Source organism: Hordeum vulgare, chromosome 5H (assembly GCF_904849725.1).
Source record: "Hordeum vulgare subsp. vulgare chromosome 5H, MorexV3_pseudomolecules_assembly, whole genome shotgun sequence".
NCBI classification, from domain to species: domain Eukaryota; kingdom Viridiplantae; phylum Streptophyta; class Magnoliopsida; order Poales; family Poaceae; genus Hordeum; species Hordeum vulgare.
This window is the reverse complement of record NC_058522.1, coordinates 280931093-280953270: the sequence shown is the minus strand read 5'-3', so window position 1 is coordinate 280953270 and position 22178 is coordinate 280931093. Positions and strand designations below refer to the sequence as shown.

At 53.1% G+C, this 22178-nt stretch overlaps 1 protein-coding gene across 3 annotated transcripts in view; it reads left to right on the top strand.

The window, feature by feature from the left end:
* The first annotated feature begins 756 nt into the window (after positions 1–756).
* Positions 757–22178, top strand: part of LOC123395782 (tryptophan decarboxylase 2) — a 36316-nt gene continuing 14894 nt past the window's right edge. Inside the window, exons 1-9 of one of the 3 annotated variants that reach the window (XM_045090814.1) lie at positions 757–945; positions 1038–1191; positions 14447–14519; positions 14635–14865; positions 16021–16184; positions 16373–16513; positions 18344–18403; positions 18956–19120; positions 19248–19304. In XM_045090814.1, coding sequence (XP_044946749.1) covers positions 944–945; positions 1038–1191; positions 14447–14519; positions 14635–14865; positions 16021–16184; positions 16373–16513; positions 18344–18403; positions 18956–19120; positions 19248–19304 — 1047 coding nt within the window. In that variant the 5' untranslated portion in view covers positions 757–943. Of the gene's footprint in view, positions 946–1037; positions 1192–13740; positions 13984–14446; positions 14520–14634; positions 14866–16020; positions 16185–16372; positions 16514–18343; positions 18404–18955; positions 19121–19247; positions 19305–22178 lie in introns of those variants that run through there. The other 2 variants (XM_045090812.1, XM_045090813.1) reach the window with 2 other exon arrangements.

The window sequence follows — 22178 nt, the reverse complement described above, 5'->3', positions numbered from 1 at the left end:
TAGTTTGTATGATTACTATCGCCGTCATGATTTATTAACTGTTTATTCGGATTAAATTTTATGATAATTTATTCATATATACTCAACATGCTTTGTATGGATTTGGTTCTACGTGATCGATGTTTAATTTTTGGGAAACGTTTCTGGCCGATGCGTCGGCAGAACCATTCGGCCGGCCGCGCGCGGTCGCGCGCGACCCGCTGATTTAGCATGCAACTTTTTTCGTCTAAATTTTTTGCAAACCAACGTTCATATTTGCTACAAACATTTTTTATTTGCTATATTTGTCCAGTAAAAAAACTGCATATACGTTTGGTTGCAACTTCAGTTCGTCGGATTTTTCGTTACAATCGGTGTTTTTTACTTTTGCTACAACCGTGTTAATTTTTGCTACAACCAACATCATTTTTTGCTGCAACTGTTCAGTAAAAAAGTTGCATCACGTTCACGTAGATATTTACTACAACCGGCGTTTGACTTTTGCTACCAGCACCATCAGTTTTGTTTTTTCTATGATTACGTACATATTTTTTTGCTATAATTTTTTTTGTTGCAACCGTTGACGAAAATTGCTGCATCGCGTCGAAATCTGCTTATCGAGAAAAAAATGTTGCATGAAGATTTAACGATGCGGACGCGCGGGGTTGACGGATCGTGCGGACCGCGTGCGGCCGGCCGGCGGCACAGAGTACTGGCCTTAATTTTTTTGGAAAATACCGACTGTGGACAGAGACATATGAGAGGTGAGTCTAAACTATACGCGCGGACGCGTCCATTTTGCCAAATAGAAGGGCAAATTAGGCGATTGTGGTTGTAGCCGCTCTAAACCCCAACCGAGAAAATCCATTCCCTTCTCTCCTTCCTCCCACGTCTCGCGCCTCTCTCCCCACCACCGTATCCTCTTCTTTTCCCTCCTGCCATCGCGTTGCAAACCCTCACAATCATGTGAGCATCTCGTCGATCCTCATGTACGCACTTCCATGTGGTGCAATGCCCTGCGCTAAACTTTTATGTTGTTTTTGTTGTTGTCAATTAAGGGAAGGGGGCGGTACCAGCTATGGCGGGGACGACGGCGGGTCGCTCCGGCCGATGGACGCGGAGCAGCTACGGGAGTGCGGGCACCGGATGGTGGATTTCATCGCCGATTACTACAAATCCATCGAGAGATTTCCCGTCCTCAGCCAAGTCCAGGCACGACCACTCTCCTTCTCGGCAAATCCTGCAGTACAAATGTACAATTTGTTCACATGCTGCTTCCTCACCTTTATCGCCTACTCTCTCCGTTCCTAAATATAATTCTTTTAAACGATTTCACTAGATGTCTACATGCGAAGCAAAATGATTGAATGTACATTTTAAAGTATGTCTATATACATCCATATGCAGTCCACTAGTAAAATCCCTACAAAGACTTATATTTAGGAACGGAGGGAGTATATTATGACTTGGCCTATTGATTGATCCATCTACTAGGTTTAATACATGTGTTATGTAAACAACTCTCTGGTATGGAGTATATAACTCCGCTACTAATAATAATGATTTAAGAATAAGATGCGCAATTGTGAACATATACGGTTCTACCATGGAATCAGAGCCTACAGTGTTGGGGAGAGGCAGAGAATACAGTTAGAGCATGTCTAGTAGAACCCTCAAACCCTTAAAACAAAAACCAGTTTTAAGGGTTGAGAATTGCACATTTTTGACACTTTTAAGGGTTGAAAAACAGAGGCAAAGACTAGTACTCTCAAACCCAACCCTCAAAATCGGAATACAGCCAGGACCGCGCGCGCCGGCTGCTGGCGCTCGCGCGCTGCTGCTGCGGCGCCGCCGCGGCGAGCTCCTTCTGCGGAAGGGAGAGGGAAGGGGAGGGGCGGCTGGCGCGGCGGCCGGGGCGGGCGGGGCGGGGCGGGCGCGGGGGGCGGGCGCGGTGGGCGCGGCGGCGGCCGGGGCGTGCGGGGCGGCTGGCGCGGCGGGCGGGGCGCGACGGCGGCCTGGGCGGGCGGGGCGCGACGGCGGCCGGGGCGGGCGCGGGGGCGCGACGGCCGGGGCGCGGAGGGAGCGCGTGGCGACGGCCAGAGCGCGGGGGGAGGCGTGGCGGCGGCCGGAGCGCGGGGGGAGGCAGGGCGGCGGCGGCCGAGGCAACTTCCTCGCGCGCGCGGGGAACCAACTGCCTCCCGCGCGAGGTGGAAAGTGGAGTACGGGTTGGGGGCAGTTTTCCCTCCCAACCCTTACTTTTACAGGCTGGGAAGGGGTTTGCGGTTTGGACCTTTAAATTTTTTTACGGGTTTAAGGGTTTAAGGGTTCTAGTCTACGTCGTTTTGTCGACGAAAACTATAAAAAAGCGGTTATTTTTAAGGGTTTGAGGGTTTGAGGGTTCTACTAGACTTGCTCTTACAATTGTTAGACTGTATATTTGTAAAGCTTCCACACCCCGTATTGGGTGTCGTGTAGTCCTACCAAATCATTGTTTTACATGGTGTCAGATTAGGTTAGATCGGTTTCTTCGCTTCCGTCGCCGCCGCCTCATGGCTTCTGCGTCGGGCGCCGCGAACTCCACCGGCCCGGCCGCCCCACCTGCATCCGGGCCCGGCCGCCCCACCTGTTGTTTGTCTGGCCCGTGCCGCTTCGGCCGTCCCGACTTCTCCATTTTTGGCGTCCTGGCCGCTGGTCTCCTTGTCTGGCGTCTCCATGGCCGCCCCGCCGCCGTCCCAGATCATCCACGACATGAGCGTCTCTCTGCCTCCCGGTCGCCCCGATGCTGTCCCGCTGGCGGCCTCTGGTGTCGTCTACCCGTAGGCGTACAGGGGTTCTGCCCCGCCCATGGCTGCGGCCTCTGGTGCCGCCTACCCACCGACCCCGCAGTCATACGGGGGCCTTGCTCCTGTCGCTCCTGCTCCTGCCCCGCAGGCGTATGAGGGCCCTGCTCCTGTCGCTCCTGCTTCTGCCCCGCCTGGGCCTGCTACGTCGTGGTGGGCGTACCCGCATATGCCGGCGGGCTCCTCGCTCGTGGATGCTTCACACCTGCAGTCGCTGGGGGCTGGTTCCTATGGCGTTGCTCCTGCCAACCCATGGCCGAGTACGCCCTACGCCCCCCGGCTCCGGTGGCCTCTGCCCATCTGCTGTCTCGGCTGCAGTGCTGCCTTTTGGACCATACGCGGCACCGTATGGCAGTCCATCGGCGGATCTCGTGGTTCCACCCTCGGGCGGCTATGCCCCTCTGCCATCTTATGATCAGGGTGCCCCTGCTGCGCCGTTCTACTTCGCGCATCTCATACCGGTGAAGTTGACGACTGAGAACTACCTATCGTGGCGTGCTCAGGTCTTGCCACTTCTCCGCAGCCGCTACCTGGAGGGCTTTGTTGATGGAACTCTGGCGTGTCCTCCGCCGTATCACCCGGGGCATCATGCGTGGGTGGCTCAAGATCAAGCCATCCTCTCCGCCATCCAGTCCTCTCTTATGGAGGAGGTCTCGTCGTTGGTCATCTTTGCCGCCACGTCTCGGGATGCATGGATGACTCTTCATACCAGTTTTGCTTCGCAGTGTCAGGCACGGGCTCATGCTATTCGCACTGCGCTTGGGGAGGTGAAGCTTAATGGTCTCACCGTCACCGACTACTTCAACAAGGTGACGGGCATGGCAGATACACTTGCCTCTATTGGCAAGGTTCTTGGGTCGAAGGAGTTCACCTCCTATGTGGTGAACAGGCCGAGTGACGACTATGATAATCTGGTGGAAAATATCAATGGTCGTGACACTCCCATCCAGCCGCATGAGTTGTATGCGCGCCTCCTTGCCACGGAGCAGCGCATCCAGGCTCGCCGATCTGCACCGACCTTCCAGGCTACCAACGCCGCCGTGCGCGGCAAGGGCAGGCCGCCGCCAGCTGGTGGCAAACGCCGACCACTTCTGCCCCGTGGAACAACACTACCACCACAGGTGGTCGTGTCCGCGCCTCCTGTCCTTCGTGTGGGGCTCAAGTCCCTTGCCAGCTTTGTGGTCTTGATGGCCACCTTGCTTCCCGCTGTCACTGTCGCTTCAAGAAGGACTTTCTGGGCATCGGGAACAATGTTAAAGGGAATGAGAAGTAGTCTGCCTTGGCGAGTCATGAGCATGGTCACACTCCTTCCTATCCGGTTAATGCGTCCTGGTACATGGATATGGGAGCTACCAACCACTAGACGAGCGATATGGGAAAGCTCTCCACACAGGAGCCGTACTATGGACATGATCAGGTTCATACTGCAATCGGGGAAGGTATGCACATCTCACATATTGGTCAGGCATCTCTTCTTACTCGTCGATCCACCCAATTACGTCTTCTTAATGTCCTTCGAGTTCCTTCTGTTTCATGTAGTTTGTTGTCTGTTCTTGAGCTTACTCGTGATAATAATGTTCTTGCTGAGTTTCATCCTTTCATTTTTTTGTTAAGGACCGGGACACGAGGGACGTACTCCTTAGAGGTTGCCTGCGCAATAATGGCCTCTATGCACTTGATGTGCCACCCGCTCCTCGTGCTTTCAGCGGCGTTCGTGTGTCTCCATCACATTGACATGCGCGTCTTGGTCATCCTGCCAGTCTCATTGTTCGCCATGTTCTTCATCGTCATGAGCTTCCAGTTGTGTCCAATAAGCATGTTGATGCAGTTTGTGATGCCTGTCAGCAAGGCAAGAGTCATCAACTTCCTTTTTCTGAGTCGAGTCGTGTAGTCACTAAACCGCTTGAGCTTGTGTTTTCGGATGTATGGGGTCATGCCCAAACCTCTGTTAGTGGTCATAACTTTTTTTTTGAGAAAACGCAAAGACTGCGTTTCATTTCATTGAAAAGGGAGATAGTTTAGCAGTACACGCCTCCGAGGAGGAGGCTCATCGGGGTGCAAAAACAAAAGTACAAGAACTAGTGAACGTCCCAGGTTAGCGGCATGATCACCCCAAGGCTAGCAACCCCAGCCCTAACCCAAAGGGATGCCTCCTCTCTGATCCTAGTCGCGAGCAGGGCGGTGGATGGCTGCTCGCCGTCGAACACACAGGAGTTGCGGTGCTTCCAGAGCATCCATGCCGTCAGGTGAGTAGTCGTGGCTAGTCCCTTGCGCATGGGTTTTGGGTCTCCAGCTTGGCGTGCATCCACCAGTCGTTCAGTGTGACCTCTTGGTCTGGCGGTCGGCAGGTCAGCCGTAGCCAAGAGAGCGTCTCATGCCAAACCTGTCGCGAGAAGGGGCAGGTGACGAGCAGGGGCAGGTGACGAGCAGGTGGCGCATCGTTTCAGGCTCCTGGTCACACAAGACGCAGCGCGGATGGTGTTGAAGGCCGTGGCGGCGCAATCTGTCTGCGGTCCAGCACCTGTCCAGACTGACGAGCCAGAAGAAGAATTTAAAGCGTGGCGGGGCCCAGCTCCTCCATGTCAGCTTCCATGCGTCGCAGCTAGCGGAGCCGTGGAAGGTTGCCAGGTAGGCGCTGCGCGCAGAGTAGGAGCCGCTCGAGGTCCACCTCCAGATAAGCTGGTCTGGCTGGTCGTTGAGGGCAGTGCCTTCGGTTTCACGCCACAACAACAGGTATTGACCGATATCGTGGATGCCCATGTCTCCGTGAATATCTTGTGTCCACGCATAGTTCAGGAGGCCCTCCGCGATGGTGCGCTGCTTGCGCCGGTGCTTGGGGATGCAATCATAGAGTTGTGGCGCGATCTCGCCGATGGAGCGGCCATTGATCCAGTGGTCCTCCCAAAATTTGCCCGTTCTGCCGTCTCCCACGGCGAGTGAGGTGGAGGCGAAGAACAGGGCGTGCTCCTCCTTGGAGAACTGGAGGTCGAGGCCATGCCAAGCACGACCCTCGTTAGTGCGACTGAACCAGAGCCACCGCAGCCGTAGGGCGAGCCCAGCACGCTCCATGTCCTGGACGCCGAGGCCGCCAAGGGGGAGGGCTGGCAGATACGACGCCAGTTGACGTGGCAGCTGCCGCCGTTTGCGGCGGCGCGGCCCTCCCATAGGAATCCTCTCTCGATTTTCTCAATGAGCCTGATCGTTTTCTTTGGAGGGGCGAAGACGAGGATTTGGTGGATAGAGATGGCGCAGAGCACAGACTTGACAAGTGCTAGGCGGCCCGCTTTGTTCATGAGCCTGGACGTCCAGTTAGGGAGCATGCCGCCAACCGTGTCGACCAAGGGCTGCAGCTGGGCGCTAGTGGGTCGCCGAATGGTGAGAGGGATCCCTAGGTACGTGAGCGGCAGGTCCGCGATCTTGCACCCAAGGAGCTCCGTGATCAGCGCCCTGTCTCCCGGTGCGCAGTTGAGCATGGTGGCGGAGCTCTTGTTGTAGTTGATGTGGAGTCCCGTGGCTTGCCCGAAAAGCTCCAGGATTGCCTTGATCGCGGCGAGGTCGCTCGGGGAGGGGTGGCAAAACAGTACCACATCGTCTGCGTAGAGCGAGATGACCGGGATGGGGCGGCGGGGGTGTAGCTGCTCCAAGATGCCCAGGGATATGGCCTGTCGAAAGAGGCGTCCTAGCGTGTCCACGACGAGGACGAAAAGTTGGGGCGACAGAGGGCCGCCCTGCCGCAGCCCCCGGCGATGCCAAATAGGGCGACCCGGCTCGCCGTTGATCAGCACCCGCGAGCAAGCGGACGACAGCAAGATGGCCAGCCAGTCAAGGAATCTGCTCCCGAAGCCATACTGACGGAGTGCCTTGAACAGGAAGGGCCACGAGATGGTGTCGAAGGCGCGCGCGAGGTTGAGTTTGAGCAAGACCCGGTGCGCGCGCAGCTGGTGCAGGAGGCATATCGATTGTCGGATGAGAACAAAATTGTCGTGGAGGGAACGACCGGCGATGAAGGTGTTCTGGTTCTTGCTGACCAACCTGTCCAGCTTCGGTGCCAAGCGCAGGGAGAGCGTCTTGGCAAACACCTTGGCGACTAGGTGGATGAGGCTGATGGGTCGGTAGTCGCCGACGGCTTGGGCATCCGAGCGCTTGGGAAGGAGGGAGAGTAGGGCCTGGTTGAGGCGGTGAAATCCTCTGCCCCTTAGCTGATACAGCTGATGGAAGACAGCGACGGCGTCGTGCTTAATGGTGCCCCAACAGGCACGGAGAAACTCCGCGGTGAAGCCATCCGGCCCCGGCGCCTTGCGCGCTGGCATGCGCGTGATCGTGCCCCGGATTTCCTCCTCCGTGAATGGAGCGTCGAGGTCCTGGAGGTCATCGGCGGGGTCGATTAGGTGCTCCAGGTTGAGCGTGCACTCGCGGTCGGGAGCCGTGCCAATGAGGTCGTTGAAGTGCACGAATGCAGCCTCGGCCATCTCGCTCTGCTCGGTGAGGATCTGATCCCCCGTGGACAGGCTGAAGATCGTGTTCTTTTGCCGTCGATAGGAGCATTGCCGGTGGAAGAAAGCGGTATTGGCGTCCCCATCCTTCAGCGAGGCGATGCGCGCCCGCTGTCGGGCGATGGTACGCTCCAGCGATGCGAAGCCCAAGAAGGCGAGCTTCAGGCTTCTGTGCAGCCATGCTTCATGCGGCGACAACGTCCGATCCTCCTGGGCTTTGTCAAAACTGAGGATGAGCACCCTGCAAAGCGCGAGCTTGTGCTTGACGCTGCCAACAGATTTCACACCCTAGCTGGTGAGCTTCCTGGCGGTGGCCTGCAAGCATAGCAGAAGGCGACAGAAAGGGTCGGCATCATCCACTGACGCCCAGGCCTGCGCAACCGTCTCCTGGAATCCGTCAAGGCGCAGCCAAAACTCCTCGAAGCGGAATCGACGGTGGGCGTGGGGCGTGGGGGAGCAGTCCAGCAGGAGGGGGCTGTGGTCGGAAACCACATAAGCGAGGCAATGCAGGTGGCACTTGCCGCCGACGTCCTCCAAGTCCGACGTGCAGAGGACACGGTCAAGGCGAACCAGCGTGGGCGGGGATTGCGTGTTAGACCACGTGTACCGGCGACCGTTGAGATACACCTCTCTCAGAGCGAGGTCGTTAACGCAGCGCCGGAAGCGGCCCATCATCCTCCGGTTTAAGTTATCGTTGTTTTTGTCCTCGTCGCGCAGGATCAGATTAAAGTCTCCACAAATCATCCACGGGCCCGTGAAGTCGCGACACACGTCCCGAATCTCCTGGAGGAACGCAACCTTGTCGTCATCATCCTAGGGGCCATGGACTATGGAGATCCACCACGGAGTGCCCTCAGACGTGGCGACCCTAGCGGCGAGGGCATTGGTGGTGAACATTGGGTCAGATATAGTCACGACCCAGGGCCTCCAAGACGATCGAGGGACACATAAGTTCCATCTTCGTTTACTGCAGGCATACTACCGACGCGTCGGCCGTAACAATGAGCGAGCGAATCGCCAGGCGTCGCGCACACGCGTTCAGGCCGCGTACGTTCCAGATCACAAACTTGAGGTTGTAAGCCATAAAACAAGTAGTTCGATGATCGGACTACAACAGCGGGCTAAACCCCCGCGAGGCAGCCAGCAGGCACAAGCGTGTATGGAGCCGAGACAGTGTTCGCGGGCAGCTCGCGATCGACCAGTTTGGCGATGGCTGTGAGCACGTCAACCGAGATTTCCGTCGCAAACACCCCGTCGTAAGCCTTCATCGCATCAGTTGTGATCGTCTGGTTGGCGCCGACGATACCCAGGGTGCGCAGGACCTGCACGCGAGCCCGCCGCTCCGTGGTGGGGGGCATCGAGGCCGCGACCTTCGATGTAGCAGAGCGGCCACCGTGCGGCGAGAAGCATATGGTCTGGCGACGAGGGCGCTTCTCCGGGGCCGGCAGGGCAGCCCGAAGCTGGCCGGTGCCTACCGCGAGAAAATCTCCCAGCGTCCATGAAGTTGGACGTGCTTCTGTTCTCGGGCGCGATCTCCTTAGCGTAATTGGAGGCGAGGCGAAACGGCATGCGGTGGGGCGGGCCGTTTCCGCGGTGGAGGGGCTGGTCGGCCTCTGTTCGGAGCGAGGCTCGATGGTGGCGCCAAAGGCCATCCCAGCCGAGAGGCTGCCTAGGCCCAGCCCGAGGGGGGTGGGCGTCTCGAGGGGCAGTGGCGATGGGCTTACCCCGAGGCCCAACCCAAAAGCGGCGGGATTTGAATCAGGCTCCGAGTCGAAAGTGCGGGCTCGCTGGACCACAGACCGGTCCAAACGCGGGCTGTCAGCAGGTGACGCCGCCAAAGCCATGCTTTGCCCCGACAAAGGATCCTCCTCGAGTACCGCAGGCAGCAGAGGCTGCGAGTCAGGGACCATCTCGCTGTCCTGCAGCGAATCAGGGGCTGCCTCGCAACTGTCCCGCCTCGGATCTGGGGTCGAGGGGATCAGCGCGTCGGGCGTGCCTGGCGAGGAGCAGGACGGATCCTGCTCGTGCGCGGAAGGCGACAATCGCGTCTGGTGAGTGGCGGGCCCTGTGCTTGGCGAGGAAGGGCGGCTGGGCAATCGGGTGGCGCCAGCTGTCCCTGCCAAAAGCAACCCGATCGCATCTTGGACCGTGGAGGGCCCAACTCCTGCAGGGTCAGGCTGTCGGCCCTTCTTTTGCCAGACCTGCTTTCCTCTTTTGGGACGGTGACGATGGTGATGGGCCCCGGCCTGCCCTGGCCACGGCGACACCCCCCACGCGCTGGCAGTGGCCTCCAACGGCGGTGGCGGCGGCGCCGTACGGAAGTGGGGATCAGCGGAGCGCCAGATGGCTTCCATGGCGACACCGTCGGTACGGCGCGAACCTCCTGCGGCGGACCAGGTCAGGGCGTCGAGTGTCGCGTCGTCGGCGCGGCCAGCGGGCGCGGCAGACGCGTTGGTGCCGCGGTGCTTGCGGCCACGGCGACGGCCTGGGCCGCGACCATCGTTGCGCCCAGAAGGGGGAGCGCCACCGGTGCCACTGTGGCCGTCAGCGTGGTTCTCCAGCGGCGGCGCTGGCCTGACCCAGCTTCTCGCGCACCACCCTGATGGATACTTGGTATGTCAGGGTGCACACCGTGGGCGCCTGGGAGGGGACGCGCGACGGGATAAACTCGACGATCTCGAGGACGACATGGCGACGGATGGACGCCGGGTCGTGGGCGCGCCCGGAGAGCCGGAAAGTGGCGAGGTCAGCCCTGGACCGTGTCTCCGGATGGAGGCGCTCCACCCAACAGGAGTCGCCAAGGAGGCGCTCAACGGTGTTCAGGTTCCAGGCCTGCGCCGGGACTCCGTGGAGCTCGAGCTCGACGCGGTGATCCAGGCTATCTCAGCCGGCGTGGGCGAGCTTGCTCCAAGGGCAGAGGGACAACGAGAAGGAGGGGCCTTCGATGTGGTGATCGCCGTAGATCCAGTCCTTGATGGCCTGCGAGGCGCAGATGATGAGGAAATCCTCAGGGTGGTGGAGGTGGACCGAGAAATCGCCGGGGAGCAGCTTGAGGTTGTAGAAGAGCGCGTCTGCGACCTCGTCGGCAGTGACGGGTGGCCTGGAGCCTGTGATGATGGCCACCATCCCGCGTTGCAGCACCTCCTCAGCCTCCTTGATTTCGACGGAGCGTGGGATGAGGACGCGCACCGGACCCGAGGGGTCGACAGCAGGCGCCGTGGCGCGCGGCGGCGGGGGAGGCGGCGTCGGGGTTGCGCGGCGCTGGGGCGGAGGGGGCGCCGCCTGCAGGGCACAGTCACGGGCCCGACGCGCAGGCGTGCAGTCCCTGGACTCGTGGCCAGGGAGAAGGCAGCGCCGGCACCGGAGCCTGTTCGTGCAGTTGCGGACGGGGTGGCCCGGGTCGAGGCAGCGGAAGCAGAGGCCCGTCGACTCCTCCGGCGTGGGGCTGCGGCGGAGGCGCGGCGTGGGAGCGTCCGCGCGGCAGGTGTGGCGGCGTCTCCTGCTCCTCGGCAGCTCCCAGGCATCGCCAGTGTCCGCTGCGGCCGTCGCCGCATCCTCCGCGCGGTGGACCTCCGAGCGGGGGCCCAGGCGGGTCGATGCAGGGGTGCTCAGGGGCGGAGCGGGAGCCGCCTGCGGCTGGCGTGCCGGCGGCGGCGGAGGAGGGGTGCGGGCGACGTCGCGGTAGGAGCGCGTGCCGGAGGAGGAGCTGTCCGAATCCTTCCAGCGGTCCTCGCGGTGGTGGCGGCACGCGTCGCGGCCGTCGTCGGAGGGGGCCATCAGTGGTCATAACTATTATGTCAGTTTCATTGATGCTTGTAGCCGGTTCACTTGGCTTTATCTTCTTAAGCGCAAGTCCGATGTGTTTTATGTTTTCTTACAATTCCAAGCGCATATTGAGCGTCTCCTTAGCCACAAAATTATTCATGTGCAACCTGATTGGTGTCGTGAGTATCCCAACCTCAACGCGTTCTTTACTAAGCTTGGAATTACTCATAGTGTGTCTTGTCCTCATACACATCAACAAAACGGTGTAGCTGAGTGTAAGCATGGTCATATAGTTGAGACTGGTCTTGCTTTGCTTGCTCACGCCTCGGTTCCTTTTCGGTTTTGGAGTGATGCGTTTTTCACCGCATGCTTTCTTATTAATCGACTACCTACACGACTCCGTCAAATGAAAAACCTCTTGAACTTTTGTTGAATGAAATCCCTGATTATACATTCTTCAAAGTTATTGGGTGCGCTTGTTGGCCACATCTTCGTCCATATAACCAATGCAAGTTGGAGTTTCGGTCTAATCAGTGCATGTTTCTTGGCTATAGTTCTCTTCATAAAGGGTGCAAGTGTCTTCATGTTGTCTCTCACCGCACCTGCGCCACTCGCTCGTGATGTGGTGTTTGATGAGAATGTTTTTCCTTTTGCCGCACCTCCAGTCGTCTCCACCACTCCCACCGCACCCGCGCCACTCGCTTTACCATTGCCTGGTCAATTTGTTGATGCTGCGTATCCTCCTTTGTTGCTACCTAACCATGGTGCAGGTACTGGACGTGGAGCACGCCTTGAGCTTCTAGACGAGCAGCCGCCTGCTGCGTCTTCTCTTCCACCTGCGGCTCAGCCGGTTGCGCCTGCTGCGTCGCCTGCGTCGGCTGCGCCTGGGGCTGTGCCGGCTGCGCTGGTTGAGTCGGCCGCGCCCGTGTTGCCGTTTACACCATCACCTGAGCCGGCCTCGCCGTCTACATCTGCCTCTGCCGCTGGGGCTACGCTCTGGCTTCGGAGCCGGCGTCTTCGCCACCCCAGTCTTCGCCGTCGCCTCCACCACCTGCTGCTCCTCTGTGTCCTCGTACGCGGAGTCAGAGTGGTATTGTTCGGCCGAAGGAACGTACTGATGGCACATTTGCATGGATTGCAGCGTGCATGGCACAGATGACTGCTGATCCCACGTCCGAGTCTCGTCATTTTCAGGCAACTCTTCGGATTCCTCATTGGTGCGCTGCCATGGAACATGAGTTTCAGGCACTACAGAGGAACAATAATTGGCGCCTGGTTCCTCCTGGGTCTGGTGTCAACATCATTGATTCCAAGTGGGTCTTCAAGGTAAAAAAGCATGCTGATGGTTCTATCGAGCGCTACAAGGCGCGGTTGGTGGCCAAAGGGTTTAAGCAACGGTATGGTCTTCATTATGAGGATACTTTCAGTCCAGTTGTTAAACCTACCACTATTCGTCTGCTTCTGTCCTTGGCTATTGCCAAAGGGTGGTCTCTGCGCTAGCTTGATGTCCAGAATGCCTTTCTTCATGGGGTCTTGGAGGAAGAAGTTTATATGCGGCAACCTCCAGGTTTTCTTGATCCAGCTCGTCCACATCATTTGTGTCGTCTTCTTAAGGCGCTTTATGGACTCAAGCAGGCTCCTCGTGCATGGCATGCCCGACTCGGCTTGGTTCTTCGACAGCTTGGGTTTACTCCGTCCATTGCTGACACATCCCTGTTCCTGTTTCGTCGTCCTGAGGTGACTGTGTACCTGTTGGTCTACGTTGATGACATTATTCTTATTAGCTCGTCCGTGGCTGCTGCGGATCGCCTGCTTTCTGTTTTCAGTGGTCACTTTGCCGTCAAGGATCTGGGGGCTCCCCATTACTTTCTTGGCCTGAAGGTTTCACGGTCTTCTGCTGGCCTGACTCTCACTCAACATAAGTACTCTCTGGATCTGCTACGCCGTGCAGGTATGTTGCGCTGCAAACATGCTCCTCGGACTTCGCACTGGTCAGCTGTGAAGCGTATCTTGCGTTACCTCTCTCATACTGTCTCATATGGCTTGCATCTTCGGTCTACCCCTTCGTGTGCTCTCTCGGCCTTCTCTGATGCCGATTGGGCTGGGAGTCCGGATGACCAACGATCAATGGGGGGCTATGCTGTCTTTTATGGGGATAACTTGATTGTTTGGAGTGCACGTAAGCAGGCCACAATATCTCGGAGTAGCACTGAAGCAGAGTACAAGGCAGTTGCCAATGCCACGGCTGAGCTTATTTGGGTACAGTCTCTGTTAAGAGAGTTAGGTATCTCTCAACAGCAGCCACCCGTTCTTTGGTGTGATAATATTGGTGCAACATATCTGTCATCTAATCCAGTCTTCCATGCTCGTACCAAGCACATCGAATTTGACTATCACTTTGTAATGGAACGTGTTGCACAGAAGCTTCTTCATATCAAGTTCATCTCTTCCAAGGATCAACTTCCTGACATCTTCACGAAGTCACTTCCACAACCTCAGTTTGAGGGATGCAGGCGCAATCTTAACTTACTTTGTAGTTCAGGACATAGTTAAGATTGAGGGAGGGTGTTAGACTGTATATTTGTAAAGCTTCCGTGTATACTCCTGTATCTTGTATACCCCTTATATATATGAGATAGTCACACCCCGTATTGGGTGTCGTGCAGTCCTACCAAATCATTGTTTCACAACAATCCGTTGCCTGATTTGCAGCGGGAAACCATACAAACCAGAGCTTGAACAGAGGTATATCTATGAATATTATATCTCAGATGTGTATGGAGGCTACAAATCACCGTAACAAAATATTAGAAGTGATGGCTGCCGGGAACACGAGGAAGTTGGAGTGGAGGACTGACTACCGAGGATCACAAAGACAATACGTAACGGGGACCGAGGTTCAGAAGGTATTGCGTGTCGGAGAATATAGTGAATGGAAATTCGGAAGTGTCAAAATTTACATACAAGAGATGGTATGGCTAACAGAGGAGATAATGCAATATGGTACTACTTATTGTGCTACTGAGGGAATGCAGTTGCGGGCTAAGTATTAATCGCATACACGTACATGACGCAGTATAACAATTATTAGTCCAATGGCTATAGCACATTAGGTGATTCTTGGAAATTGATAATGAAGACTCGACATATTTTTTGCTCACCCAGAATCCGACCTCATGCCTTTTCTAGTTCAATTAATGACATTTTAATGGTTACAAAACTCTGCATCCTTCATGTTGTGAAGTGATGATGTTGCGATTAAAAAATTAAGAAAACAGTCAAATTTACTACTCTTTATCTAAAGAAGATGGATTGTGTTAAGGAGTATCGTTGGCACTCACTAAGATTTGTGCATCCATTTCATTGCAGCCAGGATATCTAAAGGAACTTCTTCCAGATTCAGCTCCTAACCGACCTGATACTTTGGATACCCTTTTTGATGGTGATCTCCCTTCCAGTCTACTTTGAAGTGACATCGGAACTTAGGTTATCAATTGCATTCCATGTGCTTGCCTAAAGAAACCTTCATTCATTCAGCAAATTTTTCTGATGCCCAGATATTCGTGAGAAGATCATACCTGGAGTCACTCATTGGCAAAGTCCAAGTTATTTTGCATACTATCCCTCAAATAGCAGCACTGCTGGATTCCTGGGGGAGATGCTTAGTGCTGCCTTTAACATCGTTGGCTTCAGTTGGATAACCTCTCCTGCTGCAACTGAGCTAGAGGTTATAGTCTTAGACTGGTTTGCAAAAATGCTTAAGCTTCCAAGCCAATTTCTGTCAGATGGTAAGAGTGCAACCATATATTCTGGTTTGATGCATAAATTGTTTGTTGATCTCAACATTATTTTTTGCAATTTGGTTCTTCTATAATACGTAGCACCTCATAATTAATTGGCATGCCTAGGTAAAAAAACGAATGAGAATGTTTGATTGACAAATAGAATGTCTGATTGACAAATACTGCATGAAATTTTGCATACTTGGTTATTCAGTACTCCCTCTGTAAAGAAATATAAGAGCGTTTAGATCACTAAAGTAGTGATCTAAACACTATTGTGTTTCTTTACGGAGGGAGTATTCATTTTTCGCGCATTGCCATTCTGTATTTATTCAACTACTCTTTCTTGTTTCCTTCTTCCTTAACACATTGAGTGTCTGGTCTAGTTTCGATAGAATCCTTAACTACCTGTTCAAGCTACTCCATCAAAACATGTGGTTGTTTCTTTCGTTTCCACAGGCTCCATTACATGACACTGACTAATCATACAGTGAAATAATCGGGTAACTCAGTATGAACAATCTGGCGACCACACACTAAAAATCTGGTAAATGGTAGCGACGGATAATTTTTTATGAAAACGCGCCAACATGTGATCTTATTTTGAAACCCTCGTTGAGAACTCGCCGGTAAAGACGGATTAATGGTTTTAAATCATTTTTCAAAAAATAGAATTTCGCAATTAATGCGATGGTGTAAGCATGAGGTGAGAGATTCATGCATGCATGCATGTGCTCTCTCCTTGCATAGATTTCTCGGTAGACATCGTCAACGCTGTAAGACTAAGTGGGGGATGTGCCCCATTTAGAGGCACGCACTGCCACTTGATTATCCTCCTACGCGGATCGGAATCGAAATAATTTGATGCGATCCTAGGATCATGTGATTCAGACCGTGATTTGGACTATCCTTGATCTGAGATATCTACTTTATAGATGCCGTTTTAGCAGAATGTTACTTCACTGCTATCTTTTTATATAGTACACGTACTCCCTTCGATCGGAAATAAGTGTCATGGTTTTAGTTCAAATTTGAACTAAAAGCACGACACTTATTTCCAATCGGAGGGAGTATATATTTTTCCTTAGTGTAAAAATTGTGGAATTGTGTTCCTAGCTAAAGTCATACTTCTGAGTTTCTCCATGGCATCCCTCTTTGCAGCACCTGGTGGAGGAGTAATCCAGGGTACTGCCAGTGAAGCAGTTCTTGTTGTACTATTGGCTGCACGAGATAGAACTTTAAAGAAGCATGGAAAAAAATCCCTTGAAAAATTAGTAGTTTATGCATCTGATCAGACACATTCTGCTCTGCAAAAGGCATGCCAGGTATCCAACCAGAGTCCCACTAGAATGGTTTCCAATTATTTGTTATGAATAAAATACCCGTCTTTTCTGTTCTTCAAGTTTGAAGTTATTTCAAAGAATTACAGTTAGGTAGTTAGATTAATATGCATTATGTTCATGTTCTTTTTGTTTATTTCCTGTTGACCTGAGGTAACATTCTTCTGTTAAAGATTGCAGGAATTTTCCCAGAGAACTTCAGAGTTGTCAAAGCTGACTGTAGTAAGAACTATGCTGTTGCACCTGAAGCAGTGACAGAGGCCATTTCCGTTGACTTGTCATCTGGTTTGATACCATTCTTCATCTGTGCAACAGTAAGCAATAAGCCACGCTTTCTTCGTATGCAAACTTCTTTGAATTAGATAATGGAAAACTTGTATTTGAATTTCAACATTGATATTGCTAGAGATATATGCATTGTTGTTTTCCGTTTGTATTAGGATTCCTACTTATCTCCTCTCTAGTACATGTATATATAATGGCCTTGAGCGCATGGAACAGATCAAGTTGTTGACATCTCAACATGATTAATATACTATTTTAGTGAACTACTTGAGTTAATATATACTCCCTCCGTTCACAAATATAAAATGTTTTGTATATTTTTAATATACTGGTATCCATGGCATGGTCACTAAGCAGTTGTCCTTTTTGTGTCTCATAAATGAGATTGAATTTGATCCTTACATTTTGCATTGGATATAGGACATCCCTTTTCTATACCTACTGATTATATATGAAGTTTTGGGAACTTCTATACCATATTGTCCCAGGATTGCAACCAGGCCATCCTGATCATATAAGCCATTGTAATAGATATGAAAATTATGGTGTTTGCAATGTACGAACTGCCCCCACACAGAATCAGGTTTGCAGTTATTTCCACCCGAAAGATATTGCTTTAAAGGCTTAACATCATACTCTTAAGGCCTTATTCGGTTAACAGGGAATTCGAGGGGATTGGCAGGGATTGAGGGGGATTAAATCCTCTACAAGTCAAAATACCCTCAAATCCTTTCCAGTCCCTTTGAGAAGGGGTGTAACTGACCAAGCCTAAAGGCAGTGGGGCCAGTTTGTTTACATTAGATAATTCCACTACCACTTATGTGTCCAGTGCATTTGTTAGCTGTGTAGTTTCCCCTTTACATAGGCTTCTATTTGCATATGTACTGGTTACTTAAACGATGCCCTATGATCAAGAAAACAAGATTATCATGTAACACATGAGCTAGTCTTAGAGGTGAGACTAGGAACCTATTTTTGTGTTTATGTTTCCACACACATGCTTATGAGTTCTGCTCTGAATATCACATTCAAGAACCATAGCAATTTTGGCACAGAAAATAAAATTATTTACAGACGTGAAAATAAATAATAACATTTATTATTACCTTTAGGGCATATTCCCAACTCACGTGGGAGGCAAATCTCGGACCATGCGATTTTGCATTGGGCGCCGCCGCGCCGGTGACCACGTCGGTGTTGGCCTGGAAGAACGACTGACAGCGCCGCACCAGCGCAGCGTGCATCCCTTCCGAAAGTTGCAGCCTTGCCGGGCAGCCATGGCGTAGGAGGGGAGGGCGGAGCGCGTTTAGAAGCACCCCCTTGCCGCCGAAGGTGAAGCCCTTGTTTTGACGTGGAGGTTCTCAACGAATCCTTCCAGGATCATGCTCACTGGTGGAGATTGCCAGGCTCCGATACTAAACTAGTACGAACCTTAAACATGATTGCAAATTGTCGGATTGCTTGATGGGGGCTATCACTCTAACCGTGGCACTCCAGAGCAGAGCTGATAGAATGGGTAACTGCATAACGCCGTAACAGAACAGTAGGAAGACATATATTTGGGCTTCTTGCTGACATTTGTTAGGTAGACAGCCAAAGCATTATGTACCCGGCTTTACCACAAAATTAAGGAACTACCAACTTGCGTACCAGGAAACTAATTATAGTAAAATCCCTACTTGCTAAAGGTAACTAAGATACTTATCTCTAGCCACTCTTTATAACATGATTACATGATGATGTTACAAAAGATAAACTGGAATGGTGTTCTCTGGTGTGTAATAAGCTTAGCTTTTTATCTGGTAACACATATTTTTGCTCCTTGCTTACTTTCTAAGGACAGCTCTTATTTGTTTCAGGTAGGCACAACATCTTCATCTGCCGTGGACCCCTTGCCTGAACTAGGAAACATAGCACAGGTGTTTAGGCCCATTGGTTGTGATAATTAGGAAATTAGAATTGTATAATGAAGTAATCTAATCTGTCTGTATTTGATACTTTCTCTTGCTATATCTTCTGCAAGTATTTTCCAAAAAATTGACGATCTTCTGCCAGGTAGGAATAGAACACAGTTGTGTTGGTGCTAGTTTGGAACCTAGTTATGTGCACTTTTGAGGAACAAGTCTGCACATTGATGGGTAGTAACTGGTAGCTGGTCGGTAACAGTGTTTCCCAGAAATTTTAGATGGGACCAGAAACTTGAAAAATAATCCTTGTAAATTGATTTTTCCCCATATGTTAATCCTAATCAATCTAAATTTGCAGTGGAGCTAAAACTAAGTATTTATCAGCTCTCTAGTGGGAACCTATACTGTCCTATGTCTGGGATTTTTCTGGAGCATGGTTTTGGGATGCTGGTTGCATCCCCATTGTCATTAGCAACCTTGTTTGCGTAGGACTTTTGCAAATTGTACATATTGTTATTCATGAATGTACTTTCACTAATTGTTTCTGTTTATAATTTTTGTTAGGGCCATGACATGTGGTTCCATATTGATGCTGCATATGCTGGAAGTGCTTGTATATGCCCAGAGTATCGACATCACCTTGATGGAGTGGAAAAAGCTGATTCATTCAATATGAATGCACACAAATGGTTCCTCACAAACTTTGACTGTTCTTTGCTATGGGTTAAGGTAAGCCATGTGATAATGTTCCAATTGGGATAACATGATTTGCGCATCTAAATAATGTTGATTTCTTGTTTTTTCTAAGTATATCAATATTGGTAATGCACAAACTGACATCACACATAACAAACAGGACAGGAGTTATCTTGTAGAAGCATTGTCTACATATCCAGAGTTTCTTAAGAATAAGGTTAAGATCTCCTTCCCTTCCTATGTTTTTCTCTTGGAGATTTTCATCATTTCATGGAAGTGGACTTTAATCTACTTTCTGAACTGAATTATGAATGCTTGTTCATTTATCTTTTTTTCTCGTACATGCATCAAAGCACATGTCTTTTTGTATTAGGAGCAAGCGTTGAAACGATGCGCATCTTATATAACTCAAAGCAACAAAAAGAAAACGAAATTTAACAAAGAACTAAACCCAGGCAAAGAAACGTAGAAATCAAATGAAACAAGCGAAAAATAAAAAAACTGTACAACTGCCCTACTGCTGCTGTTATAGTGGTCAGGGGTCGAGCGTCTTGAGGCAATCTCCTTTGGGACTTTGCACCACTGTCTGATCCCCAGTTTCAAAATCCCAGTGCTTCCCCGCTGGTTATCACTGAACCTGTTTTCTACCGGGAGCTAGTAAAATGCACTGGAGTTGGCAAGGGATCATTACGAAAAGTCCCGTCCGCTCCCCCCCCCCCCCTGCGGGCGACGGGCGGACTCTGGTCTCCCCTCCCTCCGGCGTTGTCCGCCCGGCCCTGTCTATGCGGCGGCGGCGGGTCGGCTTTTCCCCGCACGTGTGTCTGGAGGCGCGGGGGCCCTCTGACGGTGGCGGTGTGGCTCGTCGGTGGAGATCATGCGGGTCATGGGCGCCCTTGACTCGGCGGCGCGGCGTTGGTCGCGGGGCGGTGCGGTGTGCGGCTGGCCGGCGTTTTTCTCCTCAGATCCGGTGCAATGCCTGACCAAGAAAGCGCTGTGCCCGCTCGTCCCAGATCTGGGCCCTTTCGGGCCCCATCTAGGTCGGGGTGGGCCGGCGGTTCGGGTTGCGGCGACGCGGCTCCCTGGTGATGCGGCGAGGCGGCTGTGGCTGCGGTGGTGATGGCTCCGGCGGCCGGCTTGCTGCAGCGTGGCAGCTGGAACTGTCCGGACCCGTCGGGGTTCGGCCGGGCCTGTGATGGCCTGGCAAGTCCCTATCGCTACGTCCGGTCGGCTCCGCGCGGCGGTGGAGGTTGTCCCCTCCAGTCGGATACGTTGCGGTTTCCCCGAGCCTGTTATCTCCTCGTCCTCCCTCCAGGTCTTGTGTTGGTGACCTCAGTGAGACGGTGAAGTTGGTGCGATGACCGTGGTGGCATAGGCTGGTGGGCGGCATGGTGGGCGGTGCACTTCCGATTGTCCGGGGCGGCGGTGGTGGTTTCGGGGCGGGAGAAATCCCTGGCGGCTCGTTCGCCATCGGCGCGGCTACGCCCGTGCGCGTCGCTGAACCTTCATGTGGGGCGTCGGTGATACCCCTTCCACACTGCCATCCGCGCACCTGAGGAAACCCTAGGACTTGTTTGGGCAGCAGCGGCGTCGTTATCACTTTCCTTCCTGAAGGTGTTGCTTGGTACGCGAGGCTTCGAAGTGCTTGGCATACGGTGGTACTTCTTCGGAGGGTGCAGCGGTTGTCGGTCATCCTCGCTTCGTTGAGCTGCTGGCGTTGGCATTTTTTTCTCTTCTCTTTCTTTTTTTTTTCTTTGGGCTTGTTTGTGCTGCGGCCCCAGCGAGCTGGTTGTATCTGTTGGTTGTTGCTTTATAATATAAAGCGGGGGAAAGCCTTTTTCGTCTTAAGTGCATTGGAGTTCCTAAAAGTATTCCAGATGTGTGTCAACTAGGTTATGTAAGTATGAAAATGCACATCTAAGTCCTAAAAGTGGGTAAGTGGTGTGCACATCTAAGTCCTAAGAGCATCTACAATCGGAATTGCCTAATCCGGAGCCCTATACGTCCGTGGATGCGCCCGTGGACAGTGATCGACGGCCCTCAAATAATGCATTTTGCAATCGCAATCCCTGGGCATCCTGGAGCACCTACACCCATGCCTCCCCATCCCGGTCATCTCGCTCTAAGCGGACGACGTGGTGCTGTTTTGCCACCCCTCCCCGAGCGACCTAGCCGCGATCAAGGCGATCCTGGAGCTCTTTGGGCAAGCCACGGGCCTTCATGTCAACTACGACAAGAGCTCAGCCGCAATGCTCAACTGCGCTCCGGGCGACGCTGCGCTGATCTCGGAGCTCCTTGGGTGCAAGATCACGGACCTGCCGCTCACATACCTTGGGATCCCTCTCACCATTCGACGGCCCACGAGCGCCCAGCTGCAGCCCCTGGTCGACACGGTTGGCGGCATGCTACCCAACTAGAAGTCCAGGCTCATGAACAAAGCGGGCCGCCTAGCTCTTGTCAGGTCCGTGCTCTACGCCATCCCCATTCACCAAATCCTCGTCTTCGCCCCTCCGAAGAAGACGATCAGGCTCATCGAGAAAATTGAGAGAGGATTCCTATGGGAAGGTCGCGCCGCCGCTAACGAAGGCAGCTGCCACGTCAACTGGCGCCGTATCTGTCGGCCCCTTCCCCTTGGCGGCCTTGGAATCCAGGACATGGAGCGTGCTGGGCTCGCCCTGCGGCTGCGATGGCTCTGGTTTAGCCGCACCGACGAGGGTCGTGCTTGGCACGGCCTTGACCTCCAGTTCTCCAAGGAGGAGCACGCCTTGTTCTTCGCCTCCACCTCGCTCACCGTGGGAGACGGCAGAACGGGCAAGTTCTGGGAGGATCGCTGGAACAATGGCCGCTCCATCAGAGAGATCGCACCGCAGCTTTATGCTTGCATCCCCAAGCGCCGGCGCAAGCATCGCACCATTGCGGAGGGCCTCCTGAACTATGCATGGACTCGAGACATTCACGGAGACATGGGCATCCACGAAATCGGTCAATACCTGCTGCTGTGGCGTGAAACAGAAGGCGTCGCCCTCAACGACCAGCCAGACCAGCTTATCTGGAGATGGACCTCGAGCGGATCTTACTCTGCGCGCAGCGCCTA